This window comes from Salvelinus alpinus, chromosome 3 (assembly GCF_045679555.1).
Source record: "Salvelinus alpinus chromosome 3, SLU_Salpinus.1, whole genome shotgun sequence".
NCBI lineage: Eukaryota > Metazoa > Chordata > Actinopteri > Salmoniformes > Salmonidae > Salvelinus > Salvelinus alpinus.
Genome location: NC_092088.1, coordinates 67,282,251 through 67,303,588, shown reverse-complemented (window position 1 = coordinate 67,303,588; position 21,338 = coordinate 67,282,251). Strand labels below are relative to the sequence as shown.

The following is a 21,338-nucleotide window of genomic DNA, read 5'->3' as shown; positions in this document are numbered from 1 at the left end:
TGTGTGTTGTTTCAGGGACACCTCTGGCCAGGGGCGCTTCTGCACCATCTTCCGCTCTTACTCCAGAGGAGCGCAGGTATGTGTGTTCCTGTGTGTGATTGAGTTACATTCTTTTTTCAGTACACTGTTTGATAATGGGTCACACATTATTGTTTCACAATTCCAAAACAAATAACATGTTTACAGCAGGAGAATGTTTCTCTTGGCTGCTACTGCACACTGCATAGTAAACCCTAATGTATAAAACCTTACATGGTTCTGTGGAAACCTCACTCAAAAAACAAATTTCATCTCTGAGGAAAGGAATAGCCTTGAGAATTTCAACATAAAGAACACAGTAGCCCATTTGAGAATGTTTTAGAATCAGCACATACAACCTGTAAATACTATTCTGTAGACCTACACATGCACAAGTCTTACTGGCTGTGCTAATATTATAGAGTGGGTGCATGCAAGTTATTTGTACATGTTTTCACATCCATCTGTATATCAGCACCATCACTACTGACCCCAGTACCCTTTCCTGTGGAAACAGTACAGTATGGGTGGATGGGGGTGCACCTATCTAAACAGGGACAGTGGATGGGCTTGTGCACTGTTCAAAGCAAAACTTTAATGGTTGATCAATGTTAGTGGATCCAGTATGTAGGAAATCTTTTTAGTTCAACCACAATGGCGCCGGAAGAAATGGCAGCAGTTTAACGGGCGCCCAACCAATTGTGCTATTATGCGTTTTTTTCACGACATTTGTAAATTATTTTGTACATAATGTTTCTGCAATCGTATCTAACGGCAGAAAAGAGCTTCTGGATATCAGGACAGCGATCACTCACCTCGGATTAGACAAAGATTTCTTAGACAACAAGCAAGACTCACATGATACACCCGGCAGGGCTGACATCCCAGTTATTCGCAAGAGGAAGCGACGCAGGTACAGAGGACGAAGAGCCGGATGCCTCATCAGGACCCGCAGAAGGCGAGTAGGAAAGCTGCCGTTACCGTAAATATTACTCGCCAACGTGCAATCATTGGACAATAAATTAGACGAGGTATGATCACGAATATCCTACCAACGGGACATCAAAAACTGTAATATCCTATGTTTCACGGAATCGTGGCTGAATGACGACATGGATATTCAGCTAGCGGGATGTACGCTGCACCGGCAAGATAGAACAGCACACTCCGGTAAGACGAGGGGGGGCGGTCTGTGCATATTTGTAAACAACAGCTGGTGCACGAAATCTAAGGAAGTCTCTAGATTTTGCTCGCCTGAAGTAGAGTATATTGTGATAAATTGCAGGCCACACTACTTGCCTAGAGAGTTCTCAGCTATACTTTTCGTGGCTGTTTATTTACCACCACAAACAGATGCTGGCACTAAGACCACACTCAGTCAGCTGTATAAGGAAATAAGCAAACAGGAAACCACTCACCCAGAGGCGGCGCTCCTAGTGGCCGGAGACTTTAATGCAGGGAAACTTAAATCAGTTCTACCAAATCTCTATCAACATGTTAAAGGTGCAACCAGAGGGATTTTTTTTTTAGATCACCTGTACTCCACACACAGAGACGCGTACAAAGCTCACCCTCGCCCTCCATTTGGTAAATCCGACCACAACTCTATCTTCCTGATTCCTGCTTACAAGCAAAAATGAAAGCAGGAAGCACCAGTGACTCGGTCTATAAAAAAGTGGTCAGATGAAGCAGATGCTAAACTACAGGATTGTTTTGCTATCACAGACTGGAACATGTTCTGGGATTCTTCCGATGACATTGAGGAATACACCACATAAGTCACTGGCTTTATCAATAAGTGCATCGAGGACATCGTCCACACAGTGACTATACGTACATACCCCAACCAGAAGCCATGGATTACAGGCAACATTCGCACTGAGCTAAAGGGTAGAGCTTTCAAGGTGCGGGACTCTAACATGGAAGCTTACAAGAAATCCCGCTATGCCCTGCAACGAACCATCAAACAGGCAAAGCGTCAATACAGGGCTAAGATTGAATCATACTACACCGGCTCTGACGCTCGTCGGATGTGACAGGGCTTGCAAACTATTACAGACTACAACGGGAAGCACAGAGCTGCCCAGTGACACGAGCCTAGGAGATGAGCTAAATCACTTCTATGCTCGCTTCGAGGCAAGCAACACTGAGGCATGCATGAGAGCATCAGCTGTTCGGACGACTGTGTGATCACGCTCTCCGTAGCCGACGTGAGTAAGACCTTTAAACAGGTCAACGTACACAAGGCTGCGGGGCCAGACGGATTACCAGGACGTGTGCTCCGGGCATGTGCTGACCAACTGGCAGGTGTTTTCACTGACATTTTCAACATGTCCCTGATTGAGTCTGTAATACCAACATGTTTCAAGCAGACCACCATAGTCCCTGTGCCCAAGAACACGAAGGCAAACCTGCCTAAATGACTACCGACCCGTAGCACTCACATCCGTAGCCATGAAGTGCTTTGAAAGGCTGGTAATGTCTCACATCAACACCATTATCCCAGAAACCCTAGACCCACTCCAATTTGCATACCGCCCAAACAGATCCACAGATGATGCAATCACTATTGCATTCCACACTGCCCTTTCCCATCTGGACAAAAGGAACACCTATGTGAGAATGCTATTCATTGACTACAGCTCAGCGTTCAACACCATAGTACCTTCAAAGCTCATCACTAAGCTAAGGAACCTGGGACTAAACACCTCACTCTGCAACTGGATCCTGGACTTCCTGACGGGCCGCCCCCAGGTGATGAGGGTAGGTAGCAACACATCTGCCATGCTGATCCTCAACACTGGAGCCCCCCAGGGGTGCGTGCTCAGTCCCCTGCTGTACTCCCTGTTCACTCACGACGGCATGGCCAGGCATGACTCCAACACCATCATTAAGTTTGCAGACGACACAACAGTGGTAGGCCTGATCACCGACAACGATGAGACAGCCTATAGGGAGGAGGTCAGAGACCTGGCCGGGTGGTGCCAGAATAACAACCTATCCCTCAACGTAACCAAGACTAAGGAGATGATTGTGGACTACAGGAAAAGGAGCACCGAGCACGCCCCCATTCTCATCGATGGGGCTGTAGTGGAGCAGGTTGAGAGCTTCAAGTTCCTTGGTGTCCGCATCAACAACAAACTAGAATGGTCCAAACACACCAAGACAGTCGTGAAGAGGGCACTACAAAGCCTATTCCCCCTCAGGAAACTAAAAAGGTTTGGCATGGGTCCTCAGATCCTCAAACGGTTCTACAGCATTGAGAGCATCCTGACCGGTTGCATCACTGCCTGGTACGGCAATTGCTCGGCCTCCGACCGCAAGGCACTTCAGAGGGTAGTGCGTACGGCCCAGTACATCACTGGGGCAAAGCTGCCTGCCATCCAGGACCTCTACACCAGGCAGTGTCAGAGGAAGGCCCTAAAAATTGTCAAAGACCCCAGCCACCCCAGTCATAGACTGTTCTCTCTACTACCGCATGGCAAGCGGTACCGGAGTGCCAAGTCTAGGACAAAAAGGCTTCTCAACAGTTTTTACCCCCAAGCCATTAGACTCCTGAACAGATAACCAAATGGTTACCCGGACTATTTGCATTGTGTGCCCCCCCCCCCCCCCCCAACCCCTCTTTTACGCTGCTGCTACTCTCTGTTTATCTTATATGCATAGTCACTTTAACTATACATTCATGTACATACTACCTCAATTGGCCCGACCAACCAATGCTCCCGCACATTGGCTAACCGGGCTATCTGCATTCTGTCCCACCACCCGCCAACCCCGCTTTTTACGCTGCTGCTACTCTTTGTTCATCATATTGCATAGTCACTTTAACCATACCTACATGTACATACAGTGGGGCAAAAAAGTATTTAGTCAGCCACCAATTGTGCAAGTTCTCCCACTTAAAAAGATGAGAGAGGCCTGTAATTTTCATCATAGGTACACTTCAACTATGACAGACAAAATTTGAAAAAAAATTCCACATTGTAGGATTTTTTATGAATTTATTTGCAAATTATGGTGGAAAATAAGTATTTGGTCAATAACAAAAGTTTATCTCAATACTTTGTTATATACCCTTTGTTGGCAATGACAGAGGTCAAACGTTTTCTGTAAGTCTTCACAAGTTTTTCACACACTGTTGCTGGTATTTTGGCCCATTCCTCCATGCAGATCTCCTCTAGAGCAGTGATGTTTTGGGGCTGTTGCTGGGCAACACGGACTTTCAACTCCCTCCAAAGATTTTCTATGGGGTTGAGATCTGGAGACTGGCTAGGCCACTCCAGGACCTTGAAATGCTTCTTACGAAGCCACTCCTTCGTTGCCCGGGCGGTGTGTTTGGGATCATTGTCATGCTGAAAGACCCAGCCACGTTTCATCTTCAATGCCCTTGCTGATGGAAGGAGGTTTTCACTCAAAATCTCACGATACACGGCCCCATTCATTCTTTCCTTTACACGGATCAGTCGTCCTGGTCCCTTTGCAGAAAAACAGCCCCAAAGCATGATGTTTCCACCCCCATGCTTCACAGTAGGTATGGTGTTCTTTGGATGCAACTCAGCATTCTTTGTCCTCCAAACACGACGAGTTGAGTTTTTACCAAAAAGTTCTATTTTGGTTTCATCTGACCATATGACATTCTCCCAATCTTCTTCTGGATCATCCAAATGCTCTCTAGCAAACTTCAGACGGGCCTGGACATGTACTGGCTTAAGCAGGGGGACATGTCTGGCACTGCAGGATTTGAGTCCCTGGCGGCGTAGTGTGTTACTGATGGTAGGCTTTGTTACTTTGGTCCCAGCTCTCTGCAGGTCATTCACTAGGTCCCCCCGTGTGGTTCTGGGATTTTTGCTCACCGTTCTTGTGATCATTTTGACCCCACGGGGTGAGATCTTGCGTGGAGCCCCAGATCGAGGGAGATTATCAGTGGTCTTGTATGTCTTCCATTTCCTAATAATTGCTCCCACAGTTGATTTCTTCAAACCAAGCTGCTTACCTATTGCAGATTCAGTCTTCCCAGCCTGGTGCAGGTCTACAATTTTGTTTCTGGTGTCCTTTGACAGCTCTTTGGTCTTGGCCATAGTGGAGTTTGGAGTGTGACTGTTTGAGGTTGTGGACAGGTGTCTTTTATACTGATAACAAGTTCAAACAGGTGCCATTAATACAGGTAACGAGTGGAGGACAGAGGAGCCTCTTGAAGTTACAGGTCTGTGAGAGCCAGAAATCTTGCTTGTTTTTAGGTGACCAAATACTTATTTTCCACCATAATTTGCAAATAAATTCATTAAAAATCCTACAATGTGATTTTCTGGATATTTTTTTCTCATTTTGTCTGTCATAGTTGAAGTGTACCTATGATGAAACTTACAGGCCTCTCTCATCTTTTTAAGTGGGAGAACTTGCACAATTGGTGGCTGACTAAATACTTTTTTGCCCCACTGTACTACCTCAATAAGCCTGACTAACCGGTGTCTGTATATAGCTTTGCTACTGTTATTTTCAAATGTATTTTTACTGTTGTTTTATTTCTTTACTTACCTACACACACACACATACCTTTTTTTTGTACTATTGGTTAGAGCCGTTAAGTAAGCATTTCACTGTAAGGTCTACACTTGTTGTATACGGCGCACGTGACAAATAAACTATGATTTGATTTGATTTATCCATGATAGGGTGCTACTGAACCCTACTTGCTTTACCGAATCCCAAACCACGGCTGATCAGCTACTGAGAATTCTCACCTACTAGGCAATGAATAAAAATGACTTGGTGAATAAAGTTAATATTTTTATGATTGTTACTCATCGGCCCATTACTGAGCACAAACTGGGTGTGACCATGGTGACAATGACACCCCCACCATAGCGAGGCAGCAGGCTGTGCTTCTTGAACACTGTGTCCAGTTCAACTGTGTGTGTGTGTGTGCACCGTGTGTATGTATGTGTGGAGTCAGGTCAGGATAAAACATCTCCTCATTGGTTTTTAGGAGCATATACCCACGTGGTTGATTGAAAGATGAACGGAGGAGCACACTCCACTCCAGTTGGTTGTGGTAATGCACCTTAAAGTTGGTTGCCAACCGCCATATAAAGTCCAAAGAAGAAGAAAAAGCCTGAAAGAGGAGAGATTACTAGAAACAAACTATGTTGACCGTTTTATCTGTGGATTAATTGTCGGAGTAGATGACCTTGTGCATTTCAGGTAAAATAACAACCCAATGTTTATATCCCAGGACAAATTAGCTAGCAACAACAAGCTAGCTAAATTGCCATAAATGTTTAATGCTTTTCGACCTGTCCCCAAATTAAAACTTCTTATGGCTGCAATCCCGGTAACGGGATCGATATGACAACAGCCAGTGAACGTGCAGGGCGCCATTTTCAAAACATCAAAAATCTCATAATTAAAATTCCTCAAACATACATGTATCTCATACCATTTTAAAGCTATTCTTGTTGTTAATCCCACCACAGTGTCCGATTTCAAATAGGCTTTACAGCAAAAGCACCACAAACGATTATGTTAGGTCACCACATATAGCCATAGAAAAACACAGCCATTTTCTTTTTCCAGTGAAAGAGAGGAGTTTCAAAAAGCACTAATAGAGATAAAATTAATCACTAACCTTTGATGATCTTCATCAGATGACACTAATAGGACTTCATGTTACACAATACATGTATGTTTTGTTTGATAAAGTTCATATTTATCAAAATATGAGTTTACATTGGCGCGTTACATTCACTAGTTCCAAAAACATCCAGTGATTTTGCATAGCCACATCATTCAACAGAAATACTCATCATAAATGTAGATGATAATACAAGTTATACACATGGAATTATAGATATACCTCTCCTTAATGCAACCGCTGTGTCTGATTTCAAAAACAAATTACGGAATAAGCCAGCCATGCAATAATCTGAGACAGCGCACAGAAAAATTTGTCACAATTAGCCGCCATGTTGACGTCAACATAAACAAGAAATTACACATCATTCTACATCAGAAAGCACTCCAGGAATCCCAGTTCCACAATAAATGTTTGTTTTGTTCGATAATGTCCGTTATTTATGTCCAAATACCTTCTTTTGTTAGCGCGTTTGGTATACATATCCAAATGCTCATTCTGGTCAGCGTTACATCGGACAAAAACTTCAAAAAGTTATATTACAGGTCAAAGAAACATTTCAAACTAAGTACAGAATCAATCATTAGGATGTTTTTAACATATAGCTTCAATAAAGTTCCACCTGGAGTATTCCTTCTTGTCTTCATGAGCAATGGAACGCAAGTGGGTACCATGAGGAATAAGCGTGATCAGAAAATGGCTGACTGCCAGACACCTGAAAGATTCTGCTATCATTCACTCCCACAACACCATAGAAGTCTCATTTTAATTTCTATTGATGGTTGACATCTAGTGGAACCCCTAGGCAGTGCAACATCATTAATATCTCAAGGGGATTTCATTGGGGACTCTGGTGAATACATACAAAGCTCAGATTTCTCACTTCCTGTTTTGATTTCTCCTCAGGATTTTGCTTGCCATATGAGTTCTGTTATACTCACAGACATCATTCAAACAGTTTTAGAAACTTTAGAGTGTTTTCTATCCAATACTAATAATAATATGCATATATTAGCAACTGAGACTGAGGAGCAGGCCGTTTACTTTGGGCAACTTATTAATCCAAGCTACTCAATACTGCCCCCCAGCCATAAGAAGTTAATATAATTGGTTCAGAGATTGTTTTGATATTTCAACTTGGGTGTGCTGATCGTGTCTGGTCTGGGTGGACAAAATCAACTTGCGGGCAATGGCGTACGCGGACGCATGCACGGTCTGGTCAACATGTAACAGTTCTATGGAATGCAAACTGATGGAGAGTTAGCTTGAATCCTCAGTGTTAGCAACTGGCGCCACCAGTGACAGTAAAACTTAATAGTAGTTGGCAGTTGGACAGACTACTCCAGCTAATTGCATTTATATAGGAATGTGCTATTCCCAAGAGACTTTCTATAGTTTACACTGCACCCAATTAACTGAACAGTCTGCTTCATTGTCTCTGGTCTCAATTCATTTTGAGTAGACTACTGTACACAATATCACATATTTTACTGTGCATCTCCACTTAGAGAGTGTGTGTGTTTGTGTTTAAAGGCCTACTTTTTTTCAACTGAAAGATGATGCCAAGAGCTTACCCATGATGTTGCACAATTCAAGTCAATAAGTCATACTTTTAGGCAAAGTATGATATATTTGTGGGAAATCCAAAATGGGGACTTTTTTTCTGTGGCAATGCCGTGTGTTTCCCATATGATATGACATGCTAATACTTTTCAGTCTACGTTCATTTTCAGGGCTGGGTTTTATTTAATTGTTACCACCCACCAGCATGGCATTGTTAATAATCAGAAACACCTGCAAAGTAATTTATGTCTGTAATAAAGCCCTTTTGTGGGGAAAAACTCAATCTGATTTTCTGGGCCAGGCTCCCCAGTGGGTGGGCCTTGCACCCAAGTGGGTGGGCTATGCCACCCCTGGCTGCGCCCCTGCCCAGTCATGTGAAATCCATAGATTAGAGCCTAATGTATTTATCTCAGTTGACTGATTTCCTCCTATGAACTGTAATTCAGTAAAATCGTAAATTGCTGCATGTTGCGTTTATATTTTTGTTCAGTATGAATAGTATACTTGCGTGATATGATTGCATTTTGTAACCCTGCTACCCCCGTCGTCCCAAGAAGAATGGTTTTGAACACTAAAGTCTTGTTTCACTGCTTTGGTTGGTGCTAAACCACAAGTATCTATCCTATAATGAAGAAAATGTAAGGAACTTATTTATCTATTTTGTTGTTCTGTTGTTAAATTTGTATTGTTGTTTCGTGTCCGTAGCGCTCAGGGTGTTGTTACATGTAATTTGCGACATGAGTCATTGTAGCTTATCATTTCACTTCCGTTGTGAGAACCATGAGCACGGGTTGACTTGGCTTTGCTGTACTGCAGCCAAAGCCTGCCACCAGCCTACCTACCAAAGGTTGCATCATGTCCATTACACAATGTAGAAAAACACATCTCTTATGGAAGATGCCAAAACTTTGGAGATAACAAAAATGGAGAAGTCAAAAATACTGGTTTCCATCTGTGGTAAAGTTTTCCCTATTATGCTTATGACAAATCCAGCTCCAGAACCAGCTTAGCCAGCTGGCTAATCTTTGGAATACGGTGTAGTAAAAAAAACGTACATATCCCAACTGGAAGCCATGCAACATCCGCACTGAGCTTAAAGACTAGAGCTGCCGCTTTCAAAGAGCAGAACATAAGAAATCCTGCTAAATCCTCCAACAAACCAACAAAACAAGCAAAGCGTCAATACAGGACTAAGATTGAATCCTACTACAAGGCAAGGTAAGCAACACTGAACCATGCGTAAGAACACTAGCTGTTCCGAACGTCTGTGTAATCACATTCTTTGTAGCCGATGTGAGTAAGACCCTTAAACAGGTTAACATTCACAAGGCCGCAGGGCCAGACGGATTGCCAGGACGCGTACTCAGAGAATGCACTGACCAGCTGGCAATCGTCTTCACTGACATTTTCAACCTCTACCTGACCCAATTTGTAATACCTACAAGCAGACCACCATAGCCTCTGTGCCCAAGAACGCCAAGGTAACCTGTCTAAATGACTATCACCCCGTAGTACTCACATCTGTAGCCATGAAATGCTTTGAAAGGCTGGGCATGGCTCACATCAACACCGTCATCCCAGACATCCTGGACCCACTCCAATTCGCATACTGTCCCAACAGATACACAGATTACACAATCTTTATTGCACTCCACACTGCCTTTTCCCACTTCTAAAAAGGAACACCTACGTGAAAATGCTGTTCATTGACTACAGCTAAGCGTTCAACACCATAATGTCCTCCAAGCTCAACACCAAGCTAAGGACCCTGGGACAAAATACCTCCCTCTGCAACTGGATCTTGAACTTCCTGATGGGACGCCTCCAGGTGGTGAGGGTAGGCAACAACACAATCACAATGGTGACCCTCAACACAGGGGCCCCCCAGGGGTGCCTGCTTAGTCCCCTCCTGTACTCCCTGTTCACCCACGACTCTGTGGCTGCACAAGACGCCAACACCATCATTAAGTTTACCAACGAGCTTCAAGTTCCTCAGTTTTTTTCCCTCAGTATTTTCACTCTGTCATTTAGGTTAGTATTGTGGGTTAACTACAATGTTATTGATCCATCCTCAGCTTCCTCCTATCACAGCCATTAAACTCAGTGGCTGTTATAAAGTCACCATTGGCTTCATGGTGAAATCCCTGAGCAGTTTCCTTCCTCTACGGCAACTGAGTTAGGAAGGACACCTGTATCTTTGTAGTGACTGGGTGTATTGATACACCATCCAAAGTGTAATTAATAACTTCACAATGCTCAATGGGATAGTCAATGTCTGTTTTTGGGGGGGGGTTTACGCATCTACCAATAGGTGCCCTTCTTTACAAGGCATTGGAAAACCTCCCTGGTCTTTCTGGTTGAATCTGTGTTTGATATTCACTGCTCGACCGAGGGGCCTTACAGATAATTGAATGTGTGGGGTACAGAGATGATGTAGACATTCAAAAATCATGTTAAACACTATTATTGCAACTAATTATTTGACTTGTTAAGCACATTTTTAGTTGTGAACTTATTTAGGTTTGCCATACCAAAGGGGTTGAATACTTTTTCATTTTTAATTAATTTGCCGGCATTTCTAAAAAATATAATTCCACTTTTACATTATGGGGTATTGTGTATAGGCCAGTGACGCACAATCTCAATGTAATCCATTCTAATTTCAGGCTGTAAAACAACAAAATGTGGAAAAAGTCAAGGGGTATGAATACTTTCTGAAGGCACTGTATCATTGTCCAAACACACCAACACCGTTGTGAAAAGGGCACAATAACACCTCTTCCCCTCAGGAGCCTGAAATTGGCATGTGCCCTCACATCCTCAAAAGGTTCTACAGCTGCATCATTGAGAGTATCTTGACTGGCTGCATCACTGCTTGGTATGGCAACTGCCTGACATCCGACCGCAAGGCACTACAGAGGGTAATGCGCTCCAGCCACCTAATTCATTGACTGTTCTCTCTGCTACCGCACGGCAAGTGGTACCGAGGTACCAAGTCTGGAACCAACAGGACCCTGAACAGCTTCTACCCCCAAGCCATAAGACTGATAAATAGTTAGTAAAATAGTTAACCAAATAGCTACCCAGACTATCTGCATTGACCATTTTGCACTAACTTTGACTCATCACATACACTGCTGCTACTGTTCACTATCTGTCACTTTATTCCTAGTTATATGTACATATCTTGCTCAAATACCTTGTACCCCTGCACATCGACTCGGTATTGGTACCCCTTGTATATAGCCAAGTTATCGTTACTCATTGTGTATCTATTGTTATTTTTATTATTAGGTGTTTTACTTTTCTATTATTTCTGAATTTTCTTTATCTCTGCATTTTTGGGGAGGGCCAATAAGTAAGTATTTCACTCTTAGTCTACACCTGTTGTTTATGAAGCATGTGATGAATACCATTTTTGATTTGATCTCTCAGGGTGTGATCTTGGTCTATGACATCACCAACCGATGGTCGTTTGATGGTATTGACAGATGGATTAAGGAGATAGATGAGGTAAGAGACATCGATCAATCGCTCTCTCTCAGAAACAGTGAACCTCAGTTATGTCCCAAATGGCACCCTATTCCCCAAAGGGCTCTGGTCAAAAGTAGTGCACTATAAAGAGAATAGGGTGCCATTTGGGATGGCGCCACATGGTAAATTGCAGTCTACATCACTGAATCGCTCCTATTGTGCTATGATGTAAGACACGTTGCTCAATTTCTGCTTGTGATAATGACTAAACCTTCTCCAACCCACATCGCTGGCCTTTGCTCCAAATCAACTCACACACTCATTAACTAGCCACACACAGTTAGACTTTCAAGATAGCCCATGTTATGTGAATAATATTATTCACTTTCAATTTTAAAAAAATATGCTCAACAATTGATTCTTGACATCCTTTTTGCCACCTTGGGACCTTCTATTACCACTCCATTATTTGACTTGGGAAGAACAGGGAAGAACACTATGTGACACATACACATACACACACCCGTATTATGTACTAACAGAATCTGTACCTCACTACTTTCTGTTCCCCTTCCTGTCAACCCAGCATGCACCGGGAGTGCCTAAGATCCTGGTGGGGAACCGGTTACACCTGGCCTACAAACGCCAGGTGACCACAGAGCAGGCCCAGGTGTATGCCGAGAGGTTAGGGGTCACCTTCTTTGAGGTCAGCCCGCTGTGCAACTTTAATATCACAGAGTCCTTCACAGAGCTGGCCAGGATAGTCTTGATGAGGCATGGCATGGAGAGACTCTGGAGGCCTAACAAAGGTGAGGCAGCGTAAATTGAGCCTTGAGCAGCTTGTTCTTACTCTCTTTCTCTCACTGTTTTACACAATGGTGCCCTCTCGTGGTGTAATATTTATATTTGTGAAATATTAAATATTCTGTCTCTCTCACACTCCCCCCCCCCACCTTCTCTCTCTCTCTTAGTTTTGAGTCTTCAGGACCTGTGCTGTCGTTCCATCGTGTCCTGCACCCCTGTCCACCTTGTTGACAAGCTTCCTCTCCCCCTGGCTCTCAAGTCCCACCTCAAGTCTTTCTCCATGGCCAACGGCCTCAATGCCCGCATGATGCACGGACGGTCCTACTCCGTCACCGCCACTGCTGCCAACACCACCCACATCCCCAACAAGAGGACCGGATGCCAGCTGCTGAAAAAGAAAAAACTCTTCCGTCCTCCGCCGCTCAGCCCGGCGGCCGAACAGAGCTGCACTGGCAACAGCTGCAAGATCTCCTAGCAACCAGTTGAAACAGGAAGAGGAAGTCCTTGGGGAAGGATGTTGTCATCACATGAACAGGAAGTTGGTGTTGATCACTAGTGCAGCCAAAGATGGTGGATAAATTAAGATCTCCCACTGAGGCTGTTTACCATTGAAAAGAATGGTCACAGTTCCGGTCTGCTTAATTCACACATGTGAATTGGAAATATGTTTTTTTTGCATATCCCAATGCTCCCCGAGACACCCCCAGAGAGTAGGGTCATGGCCAGGGTCTGCCATTATCAACAAGAACCCTGGAGCTTAGGGTTAAGTGCTTTTCTCAAGGGCACATTGACAGATTGTTCACCTTGTCGGTTTATGGATTAGAACTAGCAACCTTTCAGATACTGGCACAATGCACTAACCGCTAAGCCACCTGCCCATTATAGCATCTGTGAGAGCACGGGCAGTGCCATTTAGATCCTTCCTTAACCTATAGGAAGTCCCACCCAGTTGAATAATTCCAAGTACTGAAAGTCCTCAATGGCGCTCCCCATGCTAAAACAAGCTTTTGGGCACGAGAGTCTTCTATCTATTTCTATGGGTGCAGCTCGTCTAGGGTCACCAAGAGCCAGCCACATGAGCTTCAAGGGAGTGTTCAACGAGAGGTGACCCCTCACAGCCCCCCCCAAACCAGGAAGTTTTCACAGGGACTGGATGTTCTAGGCCTCCAGACGCACAACAGTCTCCCACAGGTACTCACAGGAGGTCCATGGTGTGACAAAGATGGGGAAGGAACATGTCATGCTCAGAGATTTTGGATTAGTGCTATGGGTCACTGCCCTTGGACCCAGAAGGAAGTTTTGATGCTAGATCATATGTGAGCCATATGACTATATTGTGCACAGACTATATTTCAATTACTTTTTAAATTCATTTGGTAATTTGTATTTCACCGGCCTGAACTACAATATAATGTATTTTGTAACAAGACACTTTCGAGACCTGTAATTTGTATTTTCAAAATACAAAATACATTTCTATACCATTTTTTTTATAGTGGTTCACAATTTCGTGGCCTCCTTTCACCCTGCATTGGTATCAGAAGTCTGATGGCAGTATGGTTAAGAGTGTCTCCTAAATGACGAAATGTAAATGTTAAAATTTGTATTATTGGGTATTATTCTAATGAGCTCTGTCCAGAAACAAGGCCAATAATAACAATAATATTAATACTCGGTGTGCTTTGCAATTGTTTATTTTTACATTTTGGTCAATTAGCAATCAGTGCATTCAACTAAGGTAGATAAACAACCACATATCACATCAATGGTAAAAGTTTATTTTTTGTTACAGTTACTGAGAATGTTGTTGTAGTGAAGGCGTATACTTGCAAATGTATTTTGTATTTTAGTTTGATACATTGGTCTTTAGAGTATCTTGTATTTAGAACAAGAAACATTTTGATGTATCTTTTGCCCATCTCTGATTGTGCATAATATGTTTCCAGAAAAACGATGAACAGATGTACTGTGTAAAAGTATAGTACTAAATAGTACTATTGTGTACAATATTTGTGGATGATCTGTGGTCCTTTTTGCACTGTTTTCTCACCCACTGCAATCAATGACACAAAGCATTCAAATTAGTTTTAATCCTATGGTCTAATTTCACAATGAAAGAAACATTACTGGACTGGTCTTATAAATGGTATACTACACACCTCTGCCTTTAAAAAAAATACTGGACAAAGCCTTTTTAAGATCTAGCTACTTGTTTTACACATACTTTTTACAGCAAAATACTATTTCTGCCGAAGTCATCTGGAACTTCAAGTCTGGAATTCTTTGGAGAAACCATTTGTGTAATGAATTTGTATGATATGTACAGTTATGACAATGTTGTTTGATACAATGTATTTTTTCTGTTATTTGGGTTTATATTCATTTCCAAGTGTACAGTGACAGAGATTATACTATTTCAGATAGTGACACCAACACCAAAGACTTAGTAGACTGAGAACGTTACTGAACGAACAAGCGGTTTTGTACAGTAAATATCACCACACGGATTTACAATAAACTTCACAAACAGGAACTGTCTTCTCTGCTCAGATAATAATAATAAAAATACAAATAATTGATAGCATTTATATTACACTTTTCCACATGCTGAACGCGCTGTAAGGAGGGAAACTCACCTCATCTCACTTGATCATGTTTTTACCCACATGTCCCTCATGAAAACCTGAAAACAATGGGTGCATTCCATGTCACCCACTAGCTTTACTAGAGAGCGCTTTACAAAGGAGGAGGTATGAGTTACATACTGTATATAATGAAGACCTTTATGGTCTCATGGCTGTTTGCAAATGAGGTGTGACAGGCTCAGCCATAGAGCAAGAACAGGTTCTGTAAATACATTGCTTTTAAAATCTATCAGAAATGCTGAGAAATTGACCCATGGCAAGCTTTCCTGATTATTTTGGTCTGGTCTGTACTCTGGTCTCTTTGGTTATGTGTTGTTCTTCAATGAGAGTGTCAACAAGAGGATCAGCATTCGGTAAGTCCTCATCATAGCAAAGACTCCATAGATCCAGAGTTTCAGAAGACCTTTATGACCGACATACAGCTCTACCTGGACAGAGACCAGCTCAGTAGTGTTAGTGAATGGAACCGATTGGCCCATTTCAACAACCCCTTTAGTTTCATGGGTTACAACTACATAGGTAATCTCGCTCGCTCTCTCTCTTGGATTGAGTGTGGGTACACATAATAAATGTTATGAGAATTTGCTTCGAAAAAATATACGATTTCTAAGTAGCCAATGTCAGCAATTAGACTTGTTCTTTACGCGCCTCAAACTTGGCAATAGTGGTTACCTTGAATAAATGCATGTTTATCCATAATGTTGACTAGCAATCTTTTGTATCTTGTTTGATGTTTATTTCGTTTTCTTGCATTTGTTTGCAATAGTTTGATTGCGGTAAGAACCAAGAGCTCTCCCACCATCCACACCCACACCATACGTTCAAACACCTGTGTGTTTATAGATCACATGATGTGTGTTTACCACCATTTGTCTGCCCCTAGTGGTCTGGAGTGTAATGCTCGAATATTACCATAATATAACATCAACCCAAATTGGCTCCAACACTATATGGGTTTCTGTGAATATATCCAGTACTGTGTGTTATACTGTGTTTATAATGTATACCTCTCTGTATTTATGTGTCGTTTTAAAGGCAGCAGTGGATTTGATCCCTATGCCAGCGAGTCGCCTGACCCTGTACCCATGGCAGCAGGAGGTGGACAGGGTGTGCATACAGTTCCTTCAGAAAGTATTCACCTCCCTTGACGTTTTCCATATTTTGTTGTGTTACAGCCTGAATTTAACATTTATTTTATTTAGATTTTGAATCACTGGCCTACACACAATACTCCATAATTATGTTTTTAGAAACTTTTACAAATGAATTAAAAATGAAAAGATTAAATGTCTTGAGTTAATAAGTATTCAACCCTTTTGTCATGGCAAGCCTAAATAAGTTCAGGAGTAAATAAATAAGTAACTGCCATACAGCAGTTCTACAACATACTGCCAAAATAAAGGAAACACTTGAGTAAATGAGGGATACAAAGAATATTGAAAGTAGATGCTTCTACACAGGTGTGTTTCCTGAGTTAATTAAGCAATTAACATACCATCATGCTTAGGGTCATGTATAAAAATGCTGGGCAGGTCATTATTTTGTCTACCATGGCTATGCCCCAATAGAATGACAATGCTCCCATCCACAGGAGAAGCGAGTGGTCACTGAATGGTTTGATGAGCAGGAAAACGATGTAAACCATATGCCATGGCCGTCTCAGTCACCAGATCTCAACCCAATTGAACTCTTGTGGAAGATTCTGGAGCGGCGCCTGAGACAGTGTTTTCAACCACCATCAACAAAACAACAAATTATGGAATTTCTCGTGGAAGAATGGTGTCACATCCCTCTAATAGAGTTCCAGACACTTGTAGAATCTATGCCAAGCTGCATTAACACACTTTATGTTGGTGTTTCCTTTATTTTGGCAGTTATCTGTATCATATTTAGTGGTGGACAAAGTATAAAATTGTCATACTTGAGTAAAAGTACAAAGTAAAAGTAAATGCTATACATCAAATTCCTTTTATTAAGCAAACTAGACGGCACATTATTTTTGGGGGGACAGAGAGACAGGGGCACAGAGAGACAGGGGCACACTCCTACACTCAGGCATTATTTACAAATGACGTTTTTGTGAGTCTGACAGATCCAGCAGAGATGCCAAAGCGTTATATTGACAGGTTTATGAATAATTCTGTCTTGCCTGAGCATTAGAAATGTAACAAGTACTTTTTGGTGTCATGGAAAATGTACGGGAGTAAAAAGTACATATTTTATTTAGGAATGTAGTAGAGTAAAAGTAAAAGTTGTCAAAAATATAAATAGTAAAGTACAGATACCCCCCCAAAATACTTAAGTGGTACTTAAAAGTATTTCTTACTTAAGTACTTTACATCACTGATCATACTATTCTCTGTATATGATAATATATTATTACCTGAGAATACATTATCATATTTTGTTGTTCTCTCGAGCTAAGATTGGATCCTATAATACTAAAGGATATTCCTGTCTTTTCGCTCAACCAGGTGCAGCACCTTGGACTACAAGAAGTACCCAAACTTCTACAACTACAACAAACACCACTCACCAATGGTATTCTTCACCATCCACGATTATATACAGGAGATGAAAATATGGACGAATTTTCATGACAACAAATTAATCAAACTGTACCCGGGGACCCTTGACATGAATTTCACATCTGAAGACGTGATCTCATTTTATCACGTGATTTAATGTGAAGTTAATGTGATAACATTTGACAACATGTGAAGCAACATGTGACATGTGATTACAACATATGACACGTGACATGTGAGCACATGTGATAACATGATCTCATGTGAAATAAATGTAATTTAGAATATTTTACTTTGAAAAGCACAATTGAGATTAATTAAATTTAAACAGTCGTGGTTCCCTGCAGGTTTTATTTAGTTCCCGGTTTGTTCCATCGATTTCCCCCAGTACGTTTTAGGACATTCTTAGAACATTGTGTCAAGGTCCCCTGGAGTTTTTTTTCTTGAGGTGAAAATACAGTAAATGTACAACTAGTTATCATACAGCTAAATTCAGGTGGTAATGTTGAAGGAGAATATGCTGATTATTGGGACAGAACTTCACTTGGGGTTTGAACTCACAACATTTTGGTTGCTAGCTACCTTACGTTCCTGTTGCAGCACCAGGTCTGTGGACATAATGGAGATTGACAAGAATACATTTCTGCAGTTTGCCTAAAGGTGCAGTACAAATAAAGTAAATCACTTTAAGGTGTTATTTCTATAAAATATGAGTATGCTGCTGTATTCTTATTTCAATTACTGTAAAATTTTGTACTGTGACCACAGTTGGGACTTCTGGATTTCGGCAATGAGGCCCTTTACTTACTTCCCCAGAGTCAGATGAACTTATGGATACAATTTTTATATCTCTGTGTCCAGTATGAAGGAAGTTTGAGGTAGTTTCTTGAGCCAATGCTAACTAGCATTAGTACAATGAATTGAAGTCTATGGGTATCTGCTAGGATGCTAGCAGATTCCCATAGACTTCCAGTCATTGCACTTACACTAGTTAGCAATTGCGCTAATGCTAGTTAGAAACTTCCTTCAAACTGCACACAGAGACATAACAATGGTTTCCACTAGTTCATCTGACTCTGGGGAAGCAGATAAAGGGCCTCATTGCCAAAATACCAAAGTATTCCTTTAAATGATATTTGAACTCATAACCTCTTGGTTGCTAGCAAACTGAAATGTCCTGCTACATTGCAGCTACACCACCATAGTGAGTGTGAAATAAATATGGCCACAGACTTATTGGCAATAATGAATTCCTGCACTTTGCTAAAAGCTGCCTAGAATCAAGTAAATAATTGTCAAATTATCACCACTAACATAACATCAACATAAAACTAGCAGTATTCAAGGACACAGAGTATTCCAACCAAGAGGTAGCTAGTTGAAATCCCCAAAGAATGAATGTATACATTCATTCGGATTTCAACTATCCCCAAAGAATGAATGTATACATTCATTCGGATTTCAACTAGCTACCTCTTGGTTGAAAGTGTATTGATGTTTCTGCAGTGCCACCAGGTTAATACTACTTGCTTGGAACATATATTAACACACTCTTTAAAAAATAAGGGTATGGTTGACTCAGCTTATTGGCCATTAGCCAAGTGGTGTCTCCAAACGATTTCAAAGCATGCGAATGCACCCAGTTGGTACAGACCAGTACCATGTGAGTTCCTATGTGTACCTCTAAAGGTACCTTATGTGTGCATTTCACCTTTTTGTACACCAGGGAACAACACTGTACTGTAACCGTACCCTTATTTGTGAGAGTGTGTGGATGTGTGGAGCAGGAAGAGGAGCAGGCACAAGTCTCTGCCCACCTGGTCTGGAGGAGGGAAGAGCAACACGTTTACCTTACTTTGCTACCTGCCAACTACACGGTTTTAACTTTTTAATTACCATTTTGTATTTTTATTTTTCCCTTGCTCAACTTTTTTCATTCAACTTTTTCACCCCGGACGCTTTATCTGGACGTGGTTCGTCAGGACCTCCACCAGCCAAAGCGAAGTAACGTTAGTAACATTAACATTATGCCTTCTAATTGCAGTCGCTGTACTCATAATATACAGGAGAACGATTGCCTTATGGCGAGGATAGCTTCCGAGGTAAAGATATTTTCAAGTTGGATATTCAACAGATATTTTGAGGTGCTGACCTGTTGCACCCTCGACAACTACTGTGATTATTATTATTTGACCATGCTGGTCATCTATGAACATTTTAACATCTTGGCCATGTTCTGTTATAATCTCCACCCGGCACAGCCAGAAGAGGACCACCCCTCATAGCCTGGTTCCTCTCTAGGTTTCTTCCTCGGTTTTGGCCTTTCTTGGGAGTTTTTCCTAGCCACCATGCTTCTACACCTGCATTGCTTGCTGTTTTGGGGTTTTAGGCTGGGTTTCTGTACAGCACTTTGATATATCAGCTGATGTAAGAAGGGCTATATAAATACATTTGATTTGATTTGATATTCGCCTGTATTTTTCCTTCCGTCCACCAACAGCAGTTAGGGACCGTCAACATAGTGACAAATCAACATTTTCTAATTTCAATAGCTCTTTAACCATTACTCCTAAAATTTTCAAAACTGGTTGTAGCTAACCCGATGGCATAGACACACATTGCACACACTTTCTTTTGTCGATTTACATCTCGCACTAATTTAAATTATTTACATTTTTGAATCTCAATAGCTCTTTTGTCATGTGACCTACTGACTTCGAACAAGGTTCAGAATGTCCACTGACTACCCTTCTATATTGCACACCCTTTAGTTTGTCCATTTTCATTTCACATGTTTTTACATGAATTTTTCAAACTTTCACATTTCAATAGCTACTTGGTCATGTGACCTACTGGACTCAAACAAACTTTAGAATGTCCACAGACTAGCCTTATATATTGCACACTCTTATTTGTGTACTGTAAAATCAAGCGGTTTAACGTACATTTTTCATAGTTTTACATTTCAATAGCTCCTTGGTGATGTGACCTACTGACTTCAAACAAGGTGCAGAATGTGCACTGACTACCCTTCTATATTGCACACCCTTAAGTTTGTCCATTTTCATCTCACACGTTTTTACATGAATTTTTCAAACTTTCAAATTTCAATAGCTCCTTGGTGATGTGACCTACTGACTTCAAACAAGGTTCAGAATGTCCACTCAGTGGTCCTACATATTGCACACCCTTTAGTTTGTCCATTTTCATCTCACAAGATTTTCCATGAATTCTTCAAACTTTCAAATTTGAATAGCTCCTTGCTCAGAAATTCATACAGTATGAAGGATGAACATAGAAGTACATTAGATGTGCACCTAACCAAGTCTAAGGACATGTAATATCATTATGTAGTTAACTGGAATTGTAGTTGAATGTTTCTGATGACGTACACTTGAATATTTATGGCCCTTATTCTGTCACTTTAAAGTAAATAGTGAAGATGTGTCATCATGTAAACACAGTATTGTCAGCAGTAACACACTTTTGAATACATAACACCTTATGTATGATACTTAATCTCCCTAACAAGGCATATATATGTGACAATGACCCATTAAATTGCATGTAGCCAGAATATATTAGACAAATAAAAACAAAGGCAAATGTAATTACATTTGTTTTAAATCTCCATAAACAATCCTTCTAACTAACCAATATTCTCTGTAATGT

General features: G+C 41.5%; 1 protein-coding gene across 2 annotated transcripts in view; it reads left to right on the top strand.

Moving 5' to 3' along the window:
• The window catches only part of rab40b (RAB40B, member RAS oncogene family), a 56,175-nt gene extending 41,149 nt beyond the window's left edge, over positions 1–15,026 (top strand). Inside the window, exons 3-6 of one of the 2 annotated variants that reach the window (XM_071393808.1) lie at positions 16–76; positions 11,651–11,728; positions 12,276–12,498; positions 12,661–15,026. In XM_071393808.1, coding sequence (XP_071249909.1) covers positions 16–76; positions 11,651–11,728; positions 12,276–12,498; positions 12,661–12,968 — 670 coding nt within the window. In that variant the 3' untranslated portion in view covers positions 12,969–15,026. Of the gene's footprint in view, positions 1–15; positions 77–10,882; positions 11,137–11,650; positions 11,729–12,275; positions 12,499–12,660 lie in introns of those variants that run through there. The other variant, XM_071393809.1, reaches the window with a different exon arrangement.
• The last annotated feature ends 6,312 nt before the right edge of the window (positions 15,027–21,338 follow it).